Source organism: Planococcus citri, chromosome 1 (assembly GCF_950023065.1).
Source record: "Planococcus citri chromosome 1, ihPlaCitr1.1, whole genome shotgun sequence".
Lineage (NCBI taxonomy): Eukaryota > Metazoa > Arthropoda > Insecta > Hemiptera > Pseudococcidae > Planococcus > Planococcus citri.
In genome coordinates, this window is record NC_088677.1 from 62,365,639 (window position 1) to 62,388,638 (window position 23,000).

Consider the following 23,000-nt stretch of genomic DNA (forward strand, 5'->3'; position numbering starts at 1 on the left):
AAAAATGAAGCAATAGATAAAAAAACTTTGAAAATGTGAAAAATTTTGAAAATTTTTCAATAACCTGAAAAAATGCTTACCTAATGGGAAATTTAATCTTGAAATTTAAAAATAAAAACAAAACTACTGCAAAAATATTCCAAAACACCAAATAAAAAGAGAAAAAAATGAATCTACTTATACATTTTTTTCACGTTAAAAAACAATCGAAATTCTCAAGAAAAAAAATCAAAAAATTAGAAAACATTTTTGAAAGTGTGGTGTAATCTCAAATCTTTCTCCTCCTCCCTCCCCCTCCCGTAAATGTGACAACACTTTTGTTTCCGATATTTGGAAAAATTAAAATACAATTCGGGCAAGCTTTTCTTGAAAGAAAAGTGTTTGAATTGTATCACGTATGGAAATATGTAAAAAAATACAAATAACTATTTCATTTGAAAAAATATCTCACATTTTGATGTGATATCATTAATTATTCAACTACCTATGTGAATAATACATAATTACACTGAAAAACTTAAAATTTATATGATTTATCTATTAAAAAATCCAACCTTTTTTTAAGAGATCGTATTTTTTTAAAAATAAGTATATTGTTGTAAAACACTTCACAAAGAAATTGAGTTTTTCAATCTTCAGGAGGTCGATGGAGATACCCTCCGAAAGAGCATTTTGAAAATACAACTCGAGAGCATCAGGGCTTGAATTTCATTTTTCGAGTTTTCATGAATTTTTAAACTCAAATTTGGCCCATTTTCGGAGAAAAATTAAAAATTAAACTAAAATGAAAAGAAATACTTAAATTTGGCTCACACTGCACTTCAAAATCCTGAATTTTTTGATGTAGTGATAAGGTCATGAAATTTTCTGGAGCTTCCAAAGTATTTTTTTAAATTTCAATTCTAAAAATAAACGATTTAATCATTTGAATGACAAGTTTGAACAAAAAAAAAAAAGATTTTTGAAAATAATATAATACAATATTAACTGAGGTGAAATTGACTTTGACACTGCAGTTTTGATTATTGTGCAATTTCTTGTTGAGTCCTACCGAATGGTGATTTTTGAACACAGAAGTGGTTTTCAATCCACACTCAGGGAGCGGTCACCCCCTCCCCCTTCAGGTATTTTACACACTCTCTGCCTGTTTCAAGCTGATTCATTTTAAATTTGGCCTGAATGTACTCAATTTTTCTACCCCAACAACCACCTCAAATTCTTCTTTGAAAACTTCCAATCAATTTGGATGGCAGTCCAAAATCTGGAGAAGGCCAAAAAAATTATTTTTTATTTGAATTTTTCGAGTGGCAGCTCAGCAGCTGCTGCTCCAAAACCATAAAAGCATTTGGAAACGTATTTTTTTTTCAACCTAAAGTGGTCAATTTTAGTCAAAAATTTTGCTCTCAAGAAATCATCGATGACACTGAACTTGCCATCGAACTGAATTTGAACCAAATTGGTCAACTTTTTTGTTTTATAATTTTTATTAGTTATTGAAAAATTGGATTGCCTCATCTTGGGAATCCCTGACACCTTTTCCGGGTAATCACACGGCTAAAATTCGCATCCAGGCTAATATCAACTCGAAATACATCACATGTTTCAATTTCAGAAAAATAAAAAATCTTCGAATCTTTTCCTACTTTTTTTCATTACTTAGATGTGATTATTTCCTAATTTGGAAAATTGTACCTTTACCGATTCTGAGTAGGGAAAAAATCGAAGAACTTAAAGAGAGCATTCGAATTTTGTAGCGATCGAAAGCATTCAAATCAACTCATTACAGTGTAGAATAATGCGAAATATATTGTCAACATTATTAAAATCTGCTCCACATACATCCATTCGAATCAAAATTCATCGAATAACTTAAAATTTACCGATGTTTAAATCGATCCAACGTACGATGAGAATTAATTTTGATTTATTATATTTTCAGACGTATTTCCTCTGCAGTCATTCGATCGGAAACCAACGTACACGGAGGTGAACGGCGGAGAAGATACGAAATTAATTTGCGTCGTGTTAAACAAAAAAGGAGATTGTAATTGGCAAAAAGACAATAAAGTAAGTACCTATACGATAATAAATTACATCTTATCCTACTACACACAACCTACTTACCTACCTAGTACCTACCTATCTAGGTCGAATATTTCAGCAAAATTCATATTTCACGTCCGTCATAATGAAAACCTGCACCAACAACGAGAGCCTATTTTTTTCTCTCCTTCTTCATCTGCGCCGAAAATGAGGTACCCATGAACCCATATCTTCATCTTGAACACAAATCGACTACGTAACATTTTACTTTACCATAAGAAAATAGCGAGCTTAATTTGGGAGCCTGGTTTTTGGTCAAATTATAAATTGAATTCGACCCATCCAGGGTACGCGAGTTTAGCGGAAAAAGCATTTGAAATTCAATTTAATCGTATAAATCAAAACAATAGGCGAAAAGAAAAATGTACTCGGAGGTACCTTTTAAAGGCGGCGTAAAGGCCTTACAACGTGCCCGGTTTAATTAAAAGCACCAACTTCGTATCAATCTCTTTAGAAGTATGGTATTTTTTACGTTGGCAGCGTATAACTTCGGAATAATAAATGAATGATTAATCGCGTAAAACTGACGGTTACAAATAACAAACACTTTTCGCTCACTGGTTTTAATAATGTAACGTGTAAGCTCGTACAAATTGTATAGACCTACCTACATGTATAAATGCTTCGGTTGACCTGTATGTTCTATGCACACTTATACGCCTACAAGCTGGAAAAAAATTAAAGCAACGACTGTATAAAAGCAGAAGAGAGTGAGAGAAAAAAAGCTCGATATAATTAGTTCAATTAAAACGAAATTTTTTCCGTTTTTTTTTTCACGAAAGAGTGAGAAAAAAAATTTCGTGTAGTATTTTTGGGAATCAAGGAGCGAGCCACGAGGAAGAGAGGAACGTAGAAGGAAAAACACCGGAATTCAAAAACGTCGAGTATTTAATATAGGAAGTGGGGTTAAAGAGTGAGATAGTCTGTGTGAAATTAACGAAGCTTAACATTTGTTACTTTTATCGCTGTTAGAGTTCTGTTAAAAGTTATGTCACTCATTAAGCTAAAGTGTCGGCATTTCGGTATATTTGAAAACACCCCCCTTTTAACCTTCATCCATATCGAAGCAACTGCCGCATATGATACACTCGAGAAAGATACTTGTTTTCATTTTGAATATCCCAAGCTTCTCCTTGTCCGTTTTGTATTACGCTACGTTTTCTGCAATCGTACGTATACTACGTATATATTCTAGGACCTAGATTAATCTCGAGAAACGTCGCGAGCTTGTGTGCTGTTTTACTCGTAGATGAGATCTAATCGTTTATACAATTTAGACTGCGAAGGATAAAAGGCGAGTGGAAGGGAAGGGTTGTCTGGTGTCCGTCGTCGATGGAATTCTATCATGTAAGGAAGAGTTTTACAAAAGAGTCGGTTCTCTGCAGATAGCAATATAATGTGGCGGTGGATTGGCTTTTGTGAATTAATATGTTGGAGGTGTAGGTATTGCGGATTGAAATTTGCGATTTGGAATATGCTTTAAATTTGAATTTTGATTAAACTTACCACTAGTAATTAAAATGATATTCGAAGGCTTTTCAGTGGGTTTTGAATTACAACCAATAGAAAATTTGTTTGGAACGGTCACAGAAAAATCAAAACACCATCCAAAAATGAACCATTAGGTCAAAATTTAGATGCTGATTTTCATTCACTGAATTTTTACAAATTTTGAACCTTCAAATTGGGCACATTTTTCATGCAAAATCAAAAGTTGACAAAATGAGGTAGAAAGCTAAAATTTGGTTTCTGCCCTGTTTTTCGACTTCTCAAATCAAATTGGTAGTGGTCTTGACATAGGTAGTAAGATATGCCTTAAACACCTTGGCGGTTATAAATAGATCTTTTATTATACATAGCCTACTGGAAGTGTAGGTAATGTGGGAACTATGTAGACCTTTCTTATAGCAAGCTATGTACGAGGGATAGTCAATATGTAAGTTTCACATGGCTGAAAAATTATGAATGCGTGGACATTTTTTGACCAAAATTGGAGGAGATATAGTTCAAACATTGGACCAGATCTGACAAAATGTATTTTTCATTTGGGTGCGTTGTTTGTATTTTACAGTGTTATTAGTAAAATACGCTCGGTGGCGTAGTGGGTTTGGGTTGATCCACGGCTTTCTGAACAAGAGGTTGTGGGTTCAAATCCCGCTAGAGACGCAGGCACATAATGTATACATTGTAGTGCATTTAACATCTATTACACATTAAGCTCTGAGCACCAGAACAGCAGAGGCAACAGAAATGCACGCGATCTGTTGCCACCCGCTTGGGGAAAATATCGCCAATTGCTGACAAATTCGCCCAAGCTATCGCCGATCGCTGATAAATTTGCCCATATGGTGGTACGTTTACATGATGAATACACGGTACAAAATTTTGGTGTTCGATTCGCTCAAAATATTGCCGGATTATTCGCTCACGAAATATGTTGTTCTAAACTTGCCCAAAAATTTGCTTAAAAAATCGTGTATTCAAAGTGTAGTGAATTACTTCGCTTCAAATGTCGCCCATAAGAATAAATTCTGGTTGGCGATTATTTAAGCTACATTTCAGGTAATGAGAAATGTAGCGAATTTATCAGCGAAAATTTTGAAAGTGAAATTTTGATGACAAATTCGCTTTTACGATTTTATGGAAAGGGAACTTGTGCAATGCGCACGCATTTGTTCTATGTATTCCAATCTGGCAGTAAGGGACATTCCAGGGTGAAATAGATAACAGGCCCCTGTCCTCAGATTTTTGAAATTTTGATGTAACATTGTTGGGTACGTTTAAAATAATGTTAGAGTAAAAAAAAATCCCCCACTCCACTCCTTTGCCCACAGGGGTGAAAGAAACACTTTTTTGGGGGAAAAAATCATACTTTTCAATGAGTTTTGAATATTATGTACAAATTTTTGAATTCACTCAAAATAAATGGCGGAAACATGAATCTAGCAACATGAATTTTTTCAACATTTTTTGGCTCCCAGGGGAAGATATTTACAAAAGAAAATTTGAAACCGCCATATCTTCGAACCTAATTCTTGTACACGAAATTTTTCTTCTTTCAAGAATATGTATTATGTATATCTGCATGAGTACTACATATACTTAATTAGTATTTTTTTCAAATTTTCCCTCCAGATGGGTCATCTTCAAAAACTCAAAAACGTGTTTTTGTGTTACGGATGCACCAAAAAAAGCAGGAATGCCTTTTAAATTTGAGTCAAATAATGGCAAAAATTTCTCCAAAGTTTACGTTTGCTGTTTATTTTTTTGTTTTTAAATCAGTCTTGTTTTCATTTTTTTAAAAATTTAAATTGAAAATTACCCATTCAAAATTTTTACGAAAAAAAAATAAGAACAATACCTATATTTATATTGTTTTTTTCATTTTTTAATATTACCTATACCTGTTTTTTTTTTTTTTAAATAGGTAAGTAAGTATTACGCACCATTTTGAATTTTCCAATTTTGAACAAAATTCTTTACAGCCACTCAAATTTTAAAAAAAAAACGAAAACAAAATTTTCAAATGTTCTGAAAAGAATTTCAAAAGGCGAAAATTCAATGCAAAACAATTTTGAAAATTTTTATAGTTTAAACCAAATTATTAAAAAAATCTAAAGCAGAGTAATTTTGAAAAACAACAATTTTGAAGGTGAGTTCAGATATCTCAATTGAATTTTAATCCCTTCCTAGTTCCTACCGCCATCCAAAAAAACAAAATTTTTAGTTCAATAATAATTTAATTAGAAAATTTTTGAAAAATAGGCTGATCTTAATTAAAACAAAAATTTTTTTTTTTAATTTTTTCATTTGAACACAACTATTTTTTTCGCGTTAAAAAAAATTAAAACTGTTTGAAAACAATAAAATTAAATAAAATTATTCAGTAGGTAGATACTAGGTGTAGGTAAGTAACCTTTTTAAAAAAAAATATATACTTTCAGTTAAATTTGAATAAAAAAATCGATATCTAGGTACAAAACAATTTCAAAAATTCTGAATGGGCAATCATATGAAACCAAAAATTGTAAAACTGAATTCAGAAATTTTTAAATTTTCATTATACAAAATACGTGACTTTTTCCCCAAAATAATGATAAAAAAAAAAAATTTGTAAATTTATTCAACAAATTTACAAAAAAAATTTCAATTTAATTGAAATGCATTTTTTCATTTTTTTTCATTTTTATACCTAATAGATTTTAATAAAATGAAAAAATTCCTGAATTTACCTTTAAAATTTTCAGCTCAACTGAAATTTAAAAAAAAAATGATCTAAATGAATTTTTAATAGCATAAATCTAAAAATTATTAGCAACGCGCGTATGCAAGCAAATATATTCATTTCATATCCATTTCTCTTCGAAGCCTCGGTAGACGTAGGGTTAGGTGTAGGGTTTTAGGAACGAGAGGTCCCCGGTTCGATCCCCGCATACACATAGGAAATTTTAGTGACCAAATTTAGGTAGGAAAAATTCAGAAGAACGGTAGTGAGCTGTACCAGTCAATACAGAGTGAAATTGTGGACATAAAATTGTACTTTTTTGTTTTTTTGAATTTCAAAATGTAATCGTTATTTTAATCAAAACATGTGAAATCGCTCGTAGACTCCAATAAATTCACGGGCGACAATTTCCTGCACGGAAAATTTCGCGTGTAATATCGCCCATGCGCAAACGCCGATCGCGCATAAGCAATCTTATGCGCGAATCGCGAAATTATCGGCGCATTATTCAGCAAAATATCCAGCGAATAGTCCGAAATTCTCGCCGCGAATTTTTCAGCGTGTGATGGGCGATATTTTTCCCAATCGGGCAGTATCAAAAAGCTGTACTTAACTGGTTGAGCAACTATAGGTAGCGGTGATTACGGAACTCAGGGTTGTAAAAACCTGGCTAGTGACGTATGAGCTACTTTGTAGATAGCGTAGAAAGCAACGGGAAACTACTACGTGAATGCTCAAAACAACGTAGATTCCCCAGAATAATTGCAGTGGCAATAGGCATTCGCCTCACCCTGTTAGGGTACCACAAAAATGCAATTTCCAATGTCCTGTAAAGGACAAGGAACCACAACGAGGGCGATTAGTAAAATACTGATAAAAAAATTCCGTCCAAAAATTATATTTCAGAAAAAATTAATTTTCCAAGCTAACAAAAGAAAAATTTATCGGAAAATTGATTGAGAGCCACAGACATAACACACCAACATTATTTGATTCAATCAAAATCCAAATGCAGTAAATTGTTTAGTGATAATCTGCTGAGTGTCGGAATTGTTGAAAGTTACTCAGTGCCAGAAATTTGTCAACTATCACATGAACAATTTACAGCGCCAAATAATGTCCTAACTTAAAATAACATTAGTATTAGTATGATATGTTTTGAGTAATTCTTGATGAATTTTAGTCATAATTATTGCAACTGAAAATTTTTTTTTTGACCAAATACCACATTTGGACAGCATTTTTTTATCAGCACTCTACTAATCACGATGTAAAATACAAACAAAGCACCCAAATGCAAAATAAATTTTGTTAGATCTGGTCGAATGTTTGAACTATACATTATTTCCTCCAATTTTGGTCAAAAAATGTCCACGCATTCATAATTTTTCAGCCACGTGAAACTTACATATTGACTATCCCTTGTAAGATTGCAGTGCACAGTGGGCCACAGACCCCCCAAAAACGGCGATAATTCGGATTTAACCCTCATCAATGTGCAATACGTCGAATAATATGTTTTCGAGGTCGTATAATTCGAATCTGCACTTATTTTTTTTGTAGTGGTGGGGGGTGAGGCGTGGGGAGCGGGAAAATTTCAAATGTTGCTTATATTATCGTGTAATATATCGAATAATATGTTTTCGAGGTCGTAGAATTCGAATCTGCACTTATTTTTTTGGTAGCGGTGGGGGGTGAGGCGTGGGGAGGGGGAATTTCAAATTCTGCTTATATTATTGTGTAATATGTCGATTGATATGTTTTCAAGGTCGTAGAATTCGAATCTGCACATATTTTTTTTGTAGGGGTGGGAGGTGAGGCGTGGGGAGCAAGAAGATTTCAAATTTTGCTTAATTTATCGTGTAATATATCGATTAATATGTTTTCAAGGTCGTAGAGTTCGAATATAGAGTTATTTTTTTGGTAGGGATTAAAAGTGAGGCGTGGAGAGGTGAAAAATGCCAAATTTTGCTCATATTATCGTTTAATATGCCGTTTGTTATGTTTTACCGACTTTTCTTAAGAAAAGTGGAGTACTGTATTTGTTGCGATGGTGGAAGTTGGGTCGGGGAGTGACTTTTCTTTACGTTTTGAGGGTCTGGGATCACGATACGACCATTCCCGAAAATTCAGGTTTCCTTATATAAGGTTTATATATATATAGATATATATATATATAAGTTTTTTTTGGTTTTTTCGATATAACTCAAAAGCTGTAAACTTTTGGATCGTGGTGATAATTTTGGTTTGTAGGGACGGTAAAGGCCTAGTTGTATGCAAAGTTTCATCAAAATTGGTTCAGCCGTTTTCTAGATATTGAATTTTGAAAAATTGTGAAAAAAAAGTTTAAAGTTCAATAACCTCGAAAACTTTGAACTTTTGGAGCATGATGGTTATGTCAAAAAATCGGGCTTGTAACCTAGTTATAAGATTATAAATTTGATCAAAATCGGTTCAGCCGTTCCTGAGAAATTTCATTTTTAATGAATTTTGTGCAAAGTCACCCCGCAAATTTTGTCGCTCGATAAACGCTGAAGCTGCGAACTTTTGAAACATGCTGATGATGACAAAATGTTAGGCAAGTATCCAACGGGTGAAAATTTAAATTTCATCAAAATCGGTTAAGCTGTTCTTGAGTAATTAATTTTTAAAGTTGATGATTTTTTCAATGTGCCATTTTACCAAATAAAATTATCGATTTTCGTATTATTTCGAAATTCGAATATTCGCGGATGAATTTTTGGAAATTCGAGTTCGACAAAAAATCGAGGATATTTTTATTGATACAATGTACGTTTAAACGATACGTTTATCGATCAATTTCACGAAAATAGAAATGAAAATTTATCGAATTTCTTATTTCAAATAGGTAGTCAACATGTATACCTTTTAAAATTGCATTTTGGAATAGTACAACGGTGGACCTGTGGCGAAGGAGTTGGCTTGGTGAGTGGGTGGTACACGGTTCAAATCTTACCCCAGGAGCAAATTTTTTTTAAAAATTTTTTAACGATTTTTGACAGAAAATGTTGGAATTTATCGATTTTTTTATTTCGAATGTACGCGGATCAATTTTGGACTCGATAATTACTCGATATATTCGCGAATAATTAACCAAAAATTAATTAAATGGATTTTTGACAGAAAATGTAGAAATTTATCGATTTTCTTATTTCGAATTCGTTCCTGTATAATTTACCAAAAATTAATCGAATAATTCGATTCGTTCGCGAATGATTCATGAAAAACTAATACATGAATGATTCATTGGCAATTGATTAACAGACCCGTCAATTCGTTCGTGAACAATTCAACGAAAATAAATTGAATAAATCGAGTCGTTCGCGAATGATTCACGAAAAATAATTCAATGAATCGAGTCATTCGCGACTAATTTATCAACTATATTCGTTCGCGAATGATTTACTAACAATTGATAAATTCGTTCGTGAATGATTTACCAAAAATTAATCATATGAATTGATTCGTTCGCGAATAATTCACAAAAAATAATTCAATTCGTTCGTGAATGATTCACCAAAAATGGAGTGAATGAATCGATTCGTTCGCGAACGAGTCATTCATACGAATCTATTCGTTCGCGAATGATACATTAAAAATTGAGTAAATGAATCGATTCGTTCGTGAACGAGTCACTCATACGAATCAATTCGTTCGCGAATGATTCATCAAAAATTGAGTAAATGAATCGATTCGTTCGCGAACGAGTCACTTATACGAATCAATTCGTTCGCGAATGATTCAGTAACTATTGATTAACTCGTTCGCGAGTGATTCACCTAGAAATGAATCAATTTGTTCAATCCCCGATCGTTTGTAAATGATTCTATTCGATTGTAAACAAATCAATTGCTGTACAAGTGTTTAAAAAAAAAACGAATCAATTCGTTTGTAAAATATTTTTATTTAGAGAAAAGTCGGTATTCTCACGCTTAATGCGTGAGTGTTTTTTGAGATTGTTTATATTGTTGATTTGAAAAAATCATTTTCTACCTCAAATAATGTATTTCAATCAAAATTGAATCGAGTATATCATGATTCAATCCTAAAATTGCGATATATCCGCAATTGTGAAGAAAATTGATGTATTTTTAATAGAAAAATGGACCTGCAGAGCAAATGTGCAATTTTGTGCAAAAAATCGCGAAAGCATAGTATACACCACTCCAAAATACACCTTCCTATGCAGAAGAGAACACATTGTCTTGCCATGTTCTATAAGTTTTAGACCAAAATATGTTCCGATTTCGTGTAAAAAAACTGTAAACATTAAAAATCAGTGGCATAAAAAAACATCAAAAAGTAAATTTGGAATTTTTTACTTCCCCACGCCTCACCCTCACCCCTACAAAAAAAATAAGTGCAGATTCGAATTCTACAACCTCGAAAACATATCAATCGACATTTTACACAATAATATAAGCAAAATGTGAAGTTGCCCCCTCCCCGCGCCTCACCCCCCACCCCTACCAAAAAAATAACTCCGGATTCGAACTCTACGACCTCGAAAACATATTAATCGATATATTACACGATAATATAAACAACATTTGAAATTTTTCCTCTCCCCACGCTTAACCCCCCACCCCTACAAGAAAAATAAGTGCAGATTCGAATTCTACGACCTCGAAAACATATTATTCGACGTATTGCACATCGATGAGGGTTGAAGTCGAATTATCGCCGTTTTTGGGGGGGTCTGTGGCCCACTGTGCGGTGCTTGCTGTAAGAAAGGATCTTCACTTAGTGCCAATATCTCAAGCTTGTTGGAACTTTGTCAAATATGAGTAAAATCATACAGATGTATAGGCAGGAGAGGTCTCCCTCTTCCCTGATTGGCCCATTATTACAATGGTAAATTTGTGTTTATAACGTGATATTTATTAATGTTTTAATTATTGCGGTACATTTGGGCATTTTAATCGATCTTCCACAGCATCGATAATGCTTCTTGTCGAAAAGGAGCTTCGTGTAATACTACATTTCTGTCATCGTGTTTATTATTAGGGACACCTGTGAAAGAGATTAAATAAGGACCAATAAAATATATCAGTGTGATGACCTTTGATTCACCATCTTTGATTAAAATAATAGTGTCTGAATACATTGGATGACTATTATATCTTAGTCATTAACACACATCCCATAATATTGGCATGGCCCTTTATTTATTGTATAGAATGATCTAGGTTATTTTATAGAGGAGAAGGTACAAATATGGACCCCCTCTAGCTTTTTGGCTTTAAAGGGTAGAAAAAATTATCAATTTTTTTCGAATATACCATTTGAAAAGCCAAAGTCTCTAGTAAATCGTGTAAAAAAAATTTTTTGTTGAAAACTCACGGAGAAATTTGAAATTTAGAAAAGTGACAAAGTGGTACAAATATGGACTCGGGTACAAATATAGACCCCCTCAAAAAATGAATAAATATTTCAGAAAATTGTACAAAAATTTATTCAAAGATGTTTTTCGATGCTTTGGACTTGTATTCTTTTCTCTGTATTCTAAAAACCATTGAATTAACATTAGATGAAAAAAAATATTTAGGGGTCCATATTTATACCCATGCAATAAATTGGCTAAGTTTGTGAAAAATGAAGAAATCATGGTCCCATTTTCGACACTGTGGATTTGTCTTCTTTGTTAATAACACTTTTCTCGACATTCTACATAAAAAATATTGAATCAAAGTTAGGTAAAAAGGGGTCCATATTTATACCCATGCAAAAAATCGGCTCAGTTTATGAAAAATAAAAAAAATTATGAAAATCAGTTAAAATAAAGACAAATATGAAAGTATATTTTGAAAGTACACATTGTAAGCTACTTACTTCGCTAATAATTTTTTTTTCAAACTTTATTTGAAGTTGATGAATTATCGAATGAAAAACTTGTAAAATTTTCCATTGGGAAGAAAATAATGTGCAAAAAAAACAATATTGCTGTTGAGAGACACCCAAATGAGCATAGATCTGAAATAAGTACTTGGATCATCAAAACTACACTACTAGTATAATTTTTAGTACCCAGCATGACCGTAGCGCTAGTAGTTGTACACTAAACCATTGGGGGTGGCCGGTGGGGGTCCATATTTGTACCTGGGTCCATAATTGAATCGGTGGGAACGGAAAGGGGCTAAGTCCATTTTCGCACTTTTCAGGAATACCAAAAAACTGATTTATTTGAAAATCAAAAATTTTTGGTAAACATGATTAAGGTCATTGAAAGAGGACCCCAAGACACAATTTTTAGCTCTGTTTAGAAAAAAAAATATTCAAGTGCGCCGGCGCTGTTGCTGCCTAAACAAATGGGACTTAGACCCTTTCTGCACCCAATCGACAAAATTTATTTTGAAATTGCTCGGGCACGAATGGGGCTTGATTCTACATCTAAGTACATCATTTAGACTGCTATCTCGTTTAAATTGAGCAAAAACCCCTTGAGTTGTAAGACTTTTTGCCGAAGTTGTTAATTTTTTCATCATTTTTCAGTTCAGAGATTAACTTAAATTTCAAAAAATGGTCTTCTCAAAAATGTTAGTTATTTTTCAAGGAATTAAAAAATTTTTACAAAAAAGTCATAAATGCGGATCCGCTCTTTTTCTGCGCCCATATACCACTTTCCCGGCAGTTTTGCGGAAATCTGACATCACCAGTCGATCCGCCGTACTTTGAAACCCCTATATCCGTGAAAATTTTTTTTTCCAAAAATGTGACTTGCTCCCTTTCCGTTCCCACCGATTCAATTGTACCTTCTCCTCTATTATTAGCCCCCTCTTAACGTGTACTTTCATGTTGAATCTAATTATAATAAATCATATTGACACAATTGATGGTATTGATTGATTTATAATGTGATTTGACATCTTGTGCATAGAGTTAACTTGAATATCTTCCCAGATCTCCGACTAATACAAACTATTCTGGCAGTAGGTAATTATTCCCTACCTAGGGAATAATTAATATCTTTCACCCTATCACACTACTTGAAATAATTTCTCTATTCCCAATCATTCACGTTGTAGCTCTATCAGTCTCTAGATAATTCGGCGAATTTTTGGATTTTTCAGTGATAGAAAAAATGCTATATAAAAATGGACATTCAAAAGGACATGGAGAGAGTCATGTAGGGAAAGAGGAGAGAGGTACTTACTCTATTCTCAGATTTCAGTGATTAATAATTTCGTTAGATTGGATTCTAAAATCATCAAACCGATCAAATTGGTTTATTTACTCAATTATTTCAATTTAAATGCTATAAAAAAAAATCTTTGCGTTCAACAAATCAGGTCATCAACTTGAATTTGAAATCCATCAGGTATAAAGTTTCCTCATAAGAATATCGCTCAGACGAAGTATTTTATGTCGTCATATTTGGCTATTTCGAAATCGACCCTTTCATATTTTCTCCTCAGTTTATTTTTTCGTCGCGACGACCAACTTGAACTCCAAACCAAGTTGAAATCGTTTCCGTATACGCGGTAAATCCCACAGTGATAGGTCGAGAATTAGAAATTTATTGTAATTCACGTAGGTATCTACGCCCAAGTTTGAGGACAAGAGGGGAAAGGGCACTATTTGCGCAAATTTCATTCCAAAATCATCGAACGTTTTCATTCGCTTTGTTTGAATTCCCTTCGGCTTGTTTGACTTTACGAGATGTGGTATAGTTCAACATCCTGTTCGATTTTCTTCGCCACAAAGGTGCGAATTTCCTAGACAGCTTTTCCAGGTAGATAGGTAACCGATATCGCGAACGTGCAGTTATTTACATATGAAAAAAAATCATTTGTATAGTGCACAAGAAGGGTACCTACGTTGCGTGAATGAAATAACCTCTATATTTCGACGAATATCGAATCTAGCCTCGAATTCGAGCCGTGCGAAAAAGCAGAACTCATGGGAAAAGCAAACCGGCAGATCGCGTCCGTCGCCACTATTAAATTTAAAATTCCACCATGGCATGTTCGAGTATAATTTACCGCCGCGCCGGTTTTATTTTCGTTTGTCTGCCGATTTTCATCGTTTTTCCATTTTTCGGTTACCATATCTCGGATACCCTTGTATACGATGAGGTTCCGTTACGCTATATTCAATTCAGATTTTTCCCTCCGCCTTTTGGCCGATTTCCTTTGCTTTTTTTTTACGTTTTCGTTTCGTATATCTCTACGTTTACGTATATATTACTATAAACAGCGGTATTATTATGCCGAAATCCTCCCCTCCCCCCCACGTCTCCTGTATTTTGTTTGGAATGATTGTTGCTCTATTGTGATGCGGCGTATAATTCAATTTCGCCTTCATTTTCTGATAAGATAATGCCATGCTATGCCATGACACCGCACCGCTGCTCCCTTCTTTTATACCTACCACGTCTATTTTCATTTTCTCCTTTTTGCGCACCAGTCGCACTGACATTTTTGAAATTATCGAAGATAAATAAACCAGCGAATGAATGAACGTGGTACGTATGAAAAATAACTCGGTACTCTCAATTATTCGTTTCATTTGAAAAGATTTACTGTGGAATTACTCTTTTACAGCGAGAGATGCTGCAAATTAGTGGAATAATACGAGCACCATCGAGTAAATAAATAGATAGGTGCTTATTTCGATAGATAATTATATCCTCTTAAACGTGATGATTCGAGATTATGTACTCGAAGTACCGAATGGAATTGCTTTTTTACATAAGCTGTTTTGAACACCAATGAATGATATAAATTGTAATTTAATTAGTTTGAAATTGGCTTTAATTGATAGGTAAAATTATTGGAATGCTTTTGATAAAATACATAGTAGGTAACCAGCAACTCTTGTGTTTTTCTTACACTCGCCTCGGATATCGCAACGAAATTGAGAATTTCCAAAAATTCGCATTAAAAATAAATAGAAAATTTTCCAATTTCTCGATCCAACGTTTATTTTTGTTCTTAAGAAGGCTGACGTAGCCGAGAGAAAATGGCGTTGGCAATCTCGAATGTAATCTTTTTTGAATTTCTATCCGTCGAGGGAATTTTACTTAAAGGCTAGAAATACACCATGTATCTACCCAATACCATATCCAGATCGCTAGCTCACTCGTTATGAATTCTTTCACGTGATAAGTAATTTTAAGCTCGAGCAATCATCGTTGCGGTCTCGTATCGTAGATATTTTTTCGATCAAAGGTCAAAGCTAAGCTGTGCTGTTTGGTTAACGTGGGCGGTGAATTTATTCGTGGTTTGTTCGACCATGCGATACTAATGTGATGAGTATTGACATATATATAGTATGGGCGATTCAGGTGGCCATTTCTGATATGGGCGTGGGTGTGCATTGGGACTTTGTAAGTTATGTAGGTACTGTGTAGATAGTAATTCTCCGAATGGTTTATTGATAATTCATGTTTGATCAAAGCCAATTGTACTCGTATGTAGGATGGGAAAACTTTATTCCATCAATTCTTTAAAACTTTACGAAATAAATTAAATTGAAAAAAAAATGTTTGGCTTGGTCTTGAAAATAGAGATTGGAAAGTACGAACAATAATTTTCTGTTATTCTTATGCTACATTTAAAAAGGCATTTGGAAAGTTTGAAAAATTACTAGGATTCGTTCGATTGAATTTTTTCAAGTTTTCGGCAAATCGGCAAAGGTGATGCGCTTGTTATTATAGGATGATCGGGGAGGGGGGAGGGGAATTGGTTTTTTTTTTACAAAATTTTAGAAAAATTTTCATTTTGAGTAGAAGGTTTCAATGAATTCCAGTAAAAAAGTTGTAGTCTAATGACTTCAATAAAAAATTGAAAAAATAAATAGTTCAATGTTTAATCTCTTCAGCGTGAGCCCAAAGTTTAAAAATTCTAAAAAAATTTCAGATGTCTCATTACAAAAAAAAATCCAAAATTAAATTGACAAATAACAAAAATATAACAACAAAATAATCTCAACAAAGGTATAGCAAAATTCACAAAAAATATAACAAGATCAACTAGCAAATCCGTCAACTGTATATAATGGACAAATAATTCAAATCGGAGTATATGGCGGCTACATTTTGGATGCAGAATCCAGGAAACGTTCTGCACATGCGCCAGTTTACTAGTGTTGGTAAAGTAGTTGGTTGTATTACGAGTGACGTTGACTGTGTAGCAACTGCAACGCCAAATACTATCAACTAACAATACTGGCAACTCCATTTAAAATACATTGAGCGTTTTTTGTCACAGTAATAGCGCGATCTGAACGGCCTGGGTAAAAACTAACTCTCATCAAAAATGCTCCAATTGGTTGGTTTATAACTGGTTTGAATCTAGCGCGTCCCATGAGATTCAAATCAGCAAATCAGAATGCTTCTGACAATTCTGACAAGATTTAGTTCTAACCCAGGCCGCTAGGCGGATTGAACAGGATTTTTCAACGAAGTTGCCAGTATTGTCAGTTGATAGTATTTGTGATGCGCTCTGTGAAATAGGACCACAAGTCGGAAAATGAAATTGTTCAGTAGCCTACATTAAAATAATCGAATTGTGATGACAAATATCAATTTTCAGGTTTTGTTATATTTTGAAAGAACACACTTCTAAGAACTTGTGTACAAATTTTCAGCGCAAAATATTGGTTAGTTCGTCCGTAATTATGTGTTATAAAAGCGCATATCAGATTTTTAAAAAGGATCACAAGTCAGTAATCACGTTTTGGTGATGTTTTTCTGCTCTTTCCTGTTATTTATGTTAGTTTCACAATAAAATTAGTTGTATACCATTAGAAAACCCATTTTTAAAAATGTTTTTGGTGGCTGGGTGATTGTGGTGACAGCTTGGCACGCCGGAGGTCGCGGGTTCGAGTACAGCTGCCAGCAAAATTTGTAAAAAAAATTTTTCACTCATTTCTGTTTCAAGTTGTGAGTTTTTGTAAAATTATCATTTTTTACACATTTTTACGTTTTTTATTTCAAATTTCTTGCGTCATTTTCCTACTTTTGTGAGTAATGAATTTATGCATGCCTTGCATAATATCAGAACCATCCATCCATATAATGTATTTTTTTTTTTTTTACAGCATCGCATGGTACCCAGGATACACATATTAAAATATCAGATCGATATGTAAAGTGGGTTTGAAGTAAAAAAATAATATATGCTTGGAAACGCAAAAAAACTTTCAACTGATTTTTCTCAAAAAGCATTTTTTCAAAATTAAAACTTTGAGGCACCGTGTCTTGGGTATTTTTCAACCAATTTTCGATATTTTTATCTCAAAATGTTCGGAATGAAGTCCTCTAATAATTAAGCAAAAAAAAAATCAATTTCGATTTTTCCGACTTGTGGTCCTGTTTCACAGAGCGCATCACATTTGGCAATAACGCTGGACTGTCTCTCTCTCCACCAGCGCCTGACCAATCAGGACACTATAAACATCATGTTTGGCGCATGAGCAGAAGGTTTCCTGGATTCTGCATCCAAAATCTAGCTGTCACATTTGATTTTGTATCATTTTCAACGTTGAATTATTCGTCCATTATATACAGTTGACGAGAATTACGAGAAAATCACAAATCCCTGCACAAATGTTGGACTGTCACATTCATATTACATGTGTCACATTTTTTGAGGGATTTTTCAGTAAAACGTGATCTGTGTGTCAATGCAGTATGTCCGATTCAAATTCTGGCTAGAATCACCTCTTCTCTTCTATTTGATTTGTAGGAGGTATGTTTAGTTGGTGTAATAAATTGGTACTGTTTACAATAGCTTTCAATCTGAGGTATATGTTGAGTGGATAAAGTCCTGATGAAACTATTAGCTCTTTTGTTCTGTATCCAAATGGTTTGTACGTATGTGCCATATTTGTGTTGAAGGTGAGAGTGGAATGTTTTGTGATGATTTATATGACCAGTATTTTTAGCGATTTCAACATATTCTTTTAGGGCTAAATAGTTTCTTCTTCCTTGTAGAGAAGTAATTCCAGAACCCTCAGTAAGTTTGATTATTCGGCTTGTTCGACCGCGCCTAATGATAGATGTAATGCGGAGAGCTCTCACCAAGGGAGAGTTGATGGGTACTCATCAACCTAAAAATTTGGAACATTTCCTACCTTTTCTTAAAATAATTTTGGTCATGATTTTTTGCTAGGCTTCATCAAATTTCAAAAGAAATTGAAAAACGATCCACCCTAATGCGTACCTAACCTAACCTAATCAAAATTTCATCTGCTCGAATAGATTTTTTACATTTGGTTAATTTTTGAAGATTTCAAGATGGTAACTTTTTGAAATTCAAGTACCTGTGTTTTTCTTTAAGCGTGCTTTCTTATTAGCAAAAATAATAGAAATCACTCTCAAACCAAAATACAGTATGTATGTGTACGCACTATACCATTTCCAGCTTGTATTTATGAGCTTCTGTCCTGACTTATTCTTGATATTTTCAACGAATTTAGTAACAATGGGGATAAATTTCTACTGAACTCATCGGAAATGCTTTTTTGACGAGTACTCGTATACTTTATTACGAAAAAAAAGACTCAAAAAAATTATAAAATTTATGTTTTGAAAGGAAATCCCCTAAATTCAAATTTCACCATTTTTTGCTATTCTGGAGCCTCTAGTGCGATTTTCGATTTTCCAGGATTTTTGAGTTTCTCAAAAAGTCACGGAAATTAATTTAGGCAGGTTATAGTCCAGTCCAAGCATCCAAATTTTGTTCAACGAGTTTATGAAACAGGAGTGGGGTGGTGATTTTTGACATTTTGAGACTATTTCGCATAATAATCCATCAAAAACGATTTTTTGGTCACTAACACTGCAACCTTATACATCCACGACACATTTAAAGGTGATGGTGACGATTTTTTTTTAGATCTGCTGTCCTTCTCCCCATACTAGAAAACATATATCCGCCATCAAAAAGATGAATAAATGAATAAATAATTCGCATACATTACCTATAGAAATAATATAGAATTGTACATATAAATATTGGGGTGAAAAAAAACTCGTACCTATCCATTCGCACGAATCATTCAACTGGTAATTCTTTCACTACATTTTTCACCACGACCATAGCAATGTAACACGCTGCTGAAACCATACCCACACCTAGATAGGCATGGTAGATACAACAAGCTGATTACAGCAGCGATGGTATAGCCGTAAAAATTAACCCATAAAATTATCCTTCGTGTACGCGAGTGGTCAAAAGTGGTGAAAAAAAAATTATGTAGCCTGGGAAGTGGATAAAAAGCTAGAAAAACAGCGCGAGATTACACGGAAGCGAACAATATCACTCTTGATAATTATCAAAGTGTACCAACACAGGGGTTACACTAATAAATCAGCCTTTTCAATAGGTAGAGATACTGGTATAAACTTTAACATTATTATAACGTGGAAAGTTTCACGTACGGTATGTAGATCGGGCATCTATGTACCTAATATTATATGTAAAATACTGCACAATTGGTGAATGCTGAAAAGAGAAGTAAGAATAGCAGGGTACCTTGGTACCTACTATAGCTAATTTATTATTCTATGACTTAGAATGGTTCAGCCAGTATTCTTGAGTCAATTTTTTCCGATCTGATTTTCGATCAATTGAACTGTGACGTTATCAGAAAATTTCTGTGTTTTCGAATTGACATAAACAGATTCAAAATCGTCTCAATTACATAATTATAACATTTTTCTACCTCATTTTGACTTCTTTTCAATGCCAAAATCACATCTTTATCAAAGCCCATTAAAATTCATTCATTAAAAACTAACCAATTTTGAGAAAATAAGTCAAATTAAGGAGTTTACCAGCGGACAGTTTTCTCAATAATGGGATCTAAAGACAAACAATCGAGCTCAGTTGATCATTCTTTTACGAAAAAAGGTAACTAACTACATACAAGCACATCGCACACAAACGCACGTATACAAGATAAAGTAGGTATATAGCGGTGATTTGCCATTCGTACGTATCTCGTGTCTTATTAAATCTATACTCCAGACAGTTGAACGGATTAATGTTATTTTTAATTAAAATCCTAATCCAAGGCCGTATCCTCGTATCAGTTATCAGATTAATTAATGTCAATCGAATTCGGCGGCAGTTGTTGAAAGAATGCCGATGTAAAGCTCTGCGAAAACACTTCTTTTGACGACTTCTCGCTTTATTTGACACAGTCAGCTTGGCCATCACCTATCCCACCTACTCTAAAAAGACCCAAGTATAGATATAGGTACCTCACCAGTTAACAGGTTCAATGATACATACAAACACTAGTCAGGTTTGTTTTTTCCGCACACCCTTAAAACCATACAAGCGTTCTCCTTTTATATATGTACTTAGGTACCATCGACAATACGCTTCGAATAAATTAATTATACGCTGACGTATATCGGCACCATTTCGGCCGTCTGTTATATTATCAAAGTGATGCTGCGCTCCGTTCGGATACATTGTGTAGGTACATAATCTGTTCGACAACTTATACAACACTCTCGTTCGTTTAATTCGCCTACCGTGTAATTATACTGACAGCGCGCAACATTCGACTAATCGTACTCCAACTTTTAGCCATATGAGTACATCGAGCATCCAGCTGTAGTATTATTCGTATCCTATATACTCGTATATTGTGCAGTATGTGGATCTAGCTCGAAAAATCATCTCATAATCCGTAATCTTATCAGCCATTGTAGGTTGTGAAAATACCATCGGCTCGAATTCTACCAAATCCTGGTACCTAGCCGAAAAATTACTCGATTACAAATCCGGCCAGCCGAGCCGGATTCGAATGGTAAAAACAAAACTCGACTAAATTATTTAGCCCGAATGAAAACAATTTATTTGACCCATATAAACTGAGATTTTAATTCGGTGGTGTATTTTGAAATAAAATTAGGCGTTTTGGTCTTCTTCCTTTTATATTAGGATAAACTTACGTAGTAAGTATACTGTGTGGTTTGTTTGACGAGGCAGAATTTTCCCATTTTATCAGGAGAGAGGAGGAAGGAAGAGAGAGTTCTGGCTGTGTTGAAGTTTATTTTTTATTTTTAGAAAAATGAATTTTTTCCCCCTAGAGTGAGGTCAGAGGTGCAATTTGGTGGATTGCGAGAAAAAAAATCAAAATATCTACCTACATCAAATTTCAAAAAAACATTTTCGCTCCAAGATGTCTCTGAAGGAAAAATCTAGAGCCTCATTTAAGAGGGGACATTATTAAAGCAATCAGAAGACTTTCACTTCAACTCCTGCTCAACCTGCAACCGAAAAAATACCAATGAAAGCTGAAAGCTACGAAAGAGAGAAATTTTAAACAGAGGTGTAAATTTCACCACTTTTGGAGAGGGTGTGGATAATCTATAGCGATATGAAAATTCTATCACGAAGATTTTAGTCCATAAGCATTAAGAATGTAGCATGTTCTCATTCTCAATCGGTACATAATGCTCATCAACGGCAAACTAGTTATGCAATTTTATTAACACGAATGATGACAACATGAAAGCGAATATTCTGCAGGCTCTGTTGATTGAAAATTGCTACCTATAACATGAGATGGATATTCTGAATCCGTTTTTTGAGTCAAAATTCAAAAGGACCTAGGGAGAGTTGGGAAGGGGAAGATCGGGAGAGGGGTATAAAACTCAAAATTCTCGGAATTCACCCAGAAAGTTATTTTGAGAGTGAGGAAAGCACCAAAGTTTTCAACATTTTTGTGTTTGCTATCGATCTACAGTATGTTTTCTGAAACATCGAGTACATTTTTGACATTAGTTATTTTAGTAAAAAAAAAAATGTCTCGAAGAGGGAAAAATAGGTGATAAACTGCTAACTGAAAATTCTCAAAATTTTTGTATTTTGTGTCAAAATAATGTGTATGGCACCCATGAGAGCCAATTACTTTCAATAAGATGACCAATGGATGATAAAATGGCACCATCGTCATCGGAATATTATGATCCAGGGAAAACTCCATCTTGAATTGAAAGTCACCTAAAAAAGTTTAGCTCTGAAGGTGTCCTTGAAAAGGGATTTTGAGCGTTAAAAAAGTCGATTTCCAAAAAAGTTGGAGTCGTGTGAAGTTGACTACTCGAGCTTTTTCATGGGTAAAAAAGTTTTTTCTGGAGCAAGGTTGAGGAAATGGAGGCACGATTTTTGAACTTTTGAGACTTTTTGCTTCTAATGTGGCCATTATCTAACTTATTCTGAGATTTTATATATCTCACACAATCTCTCCTAAGAGACCAAAAAATGTCAAAGACAAAATAAATTTCTTCGTTGAAAAAAATAAAACTAGACAGCTGCGCCAAAAAAAAGTCATTAAAAGTCACTACAAAATAATTTATCAGAAATTATTAATTTAAAAAAACAAAACAAATGAACTCCAATAAATCAATTAGCTACCTACTAGGGTGGTCCTTATTTATAATTATATGGTCAAAAAAATTTTTTGGGATTTTTTTGATTCCTCCCCCCAAAGTTGTTCCCTTGTATGAGAAAATAAATCCCTGAAAATTTTAGCCGGATCGGATAATATTAACCCGTGCCGCAGAGCATCTGAAATTTTAGAACTGGTAGACCGCGTAGCCGTTGTATTTTCCCACGAGAGCTGCGCGGCGTTGTTCGTGTTTTCCCCTAACACGCATATTCCATAGTTTTATGTTCGGCTGGATGTA

The 23,000-nt window shown here is 34.0% G+C and overlaps 1 protein-coding gene across 2 annotated transcripts in view; it reads left to right on the top strand.

The window, feature by feature from the left end:
* Window positions 1-23,000, top strand: part of LOC135833201 (kin of IRRE-like protein 2) — a 389,993-nt gene that overhangs the window by 240,935 nt on the left and 126,058 nt on the right. For both annotated transcript variants that reach the window (XM_065346885.1, XM_065346886.1), the window contains exon 2: window positions 1,940-2,067. In XM_065346885.1, the coding sequence (XP_065202957.1) occupies window positions 1,940-2,067 (128 nt within the window). The remainder of the gene's footprint in view (window positions 1-1,939; window positions 2,068-23,000) is intronic.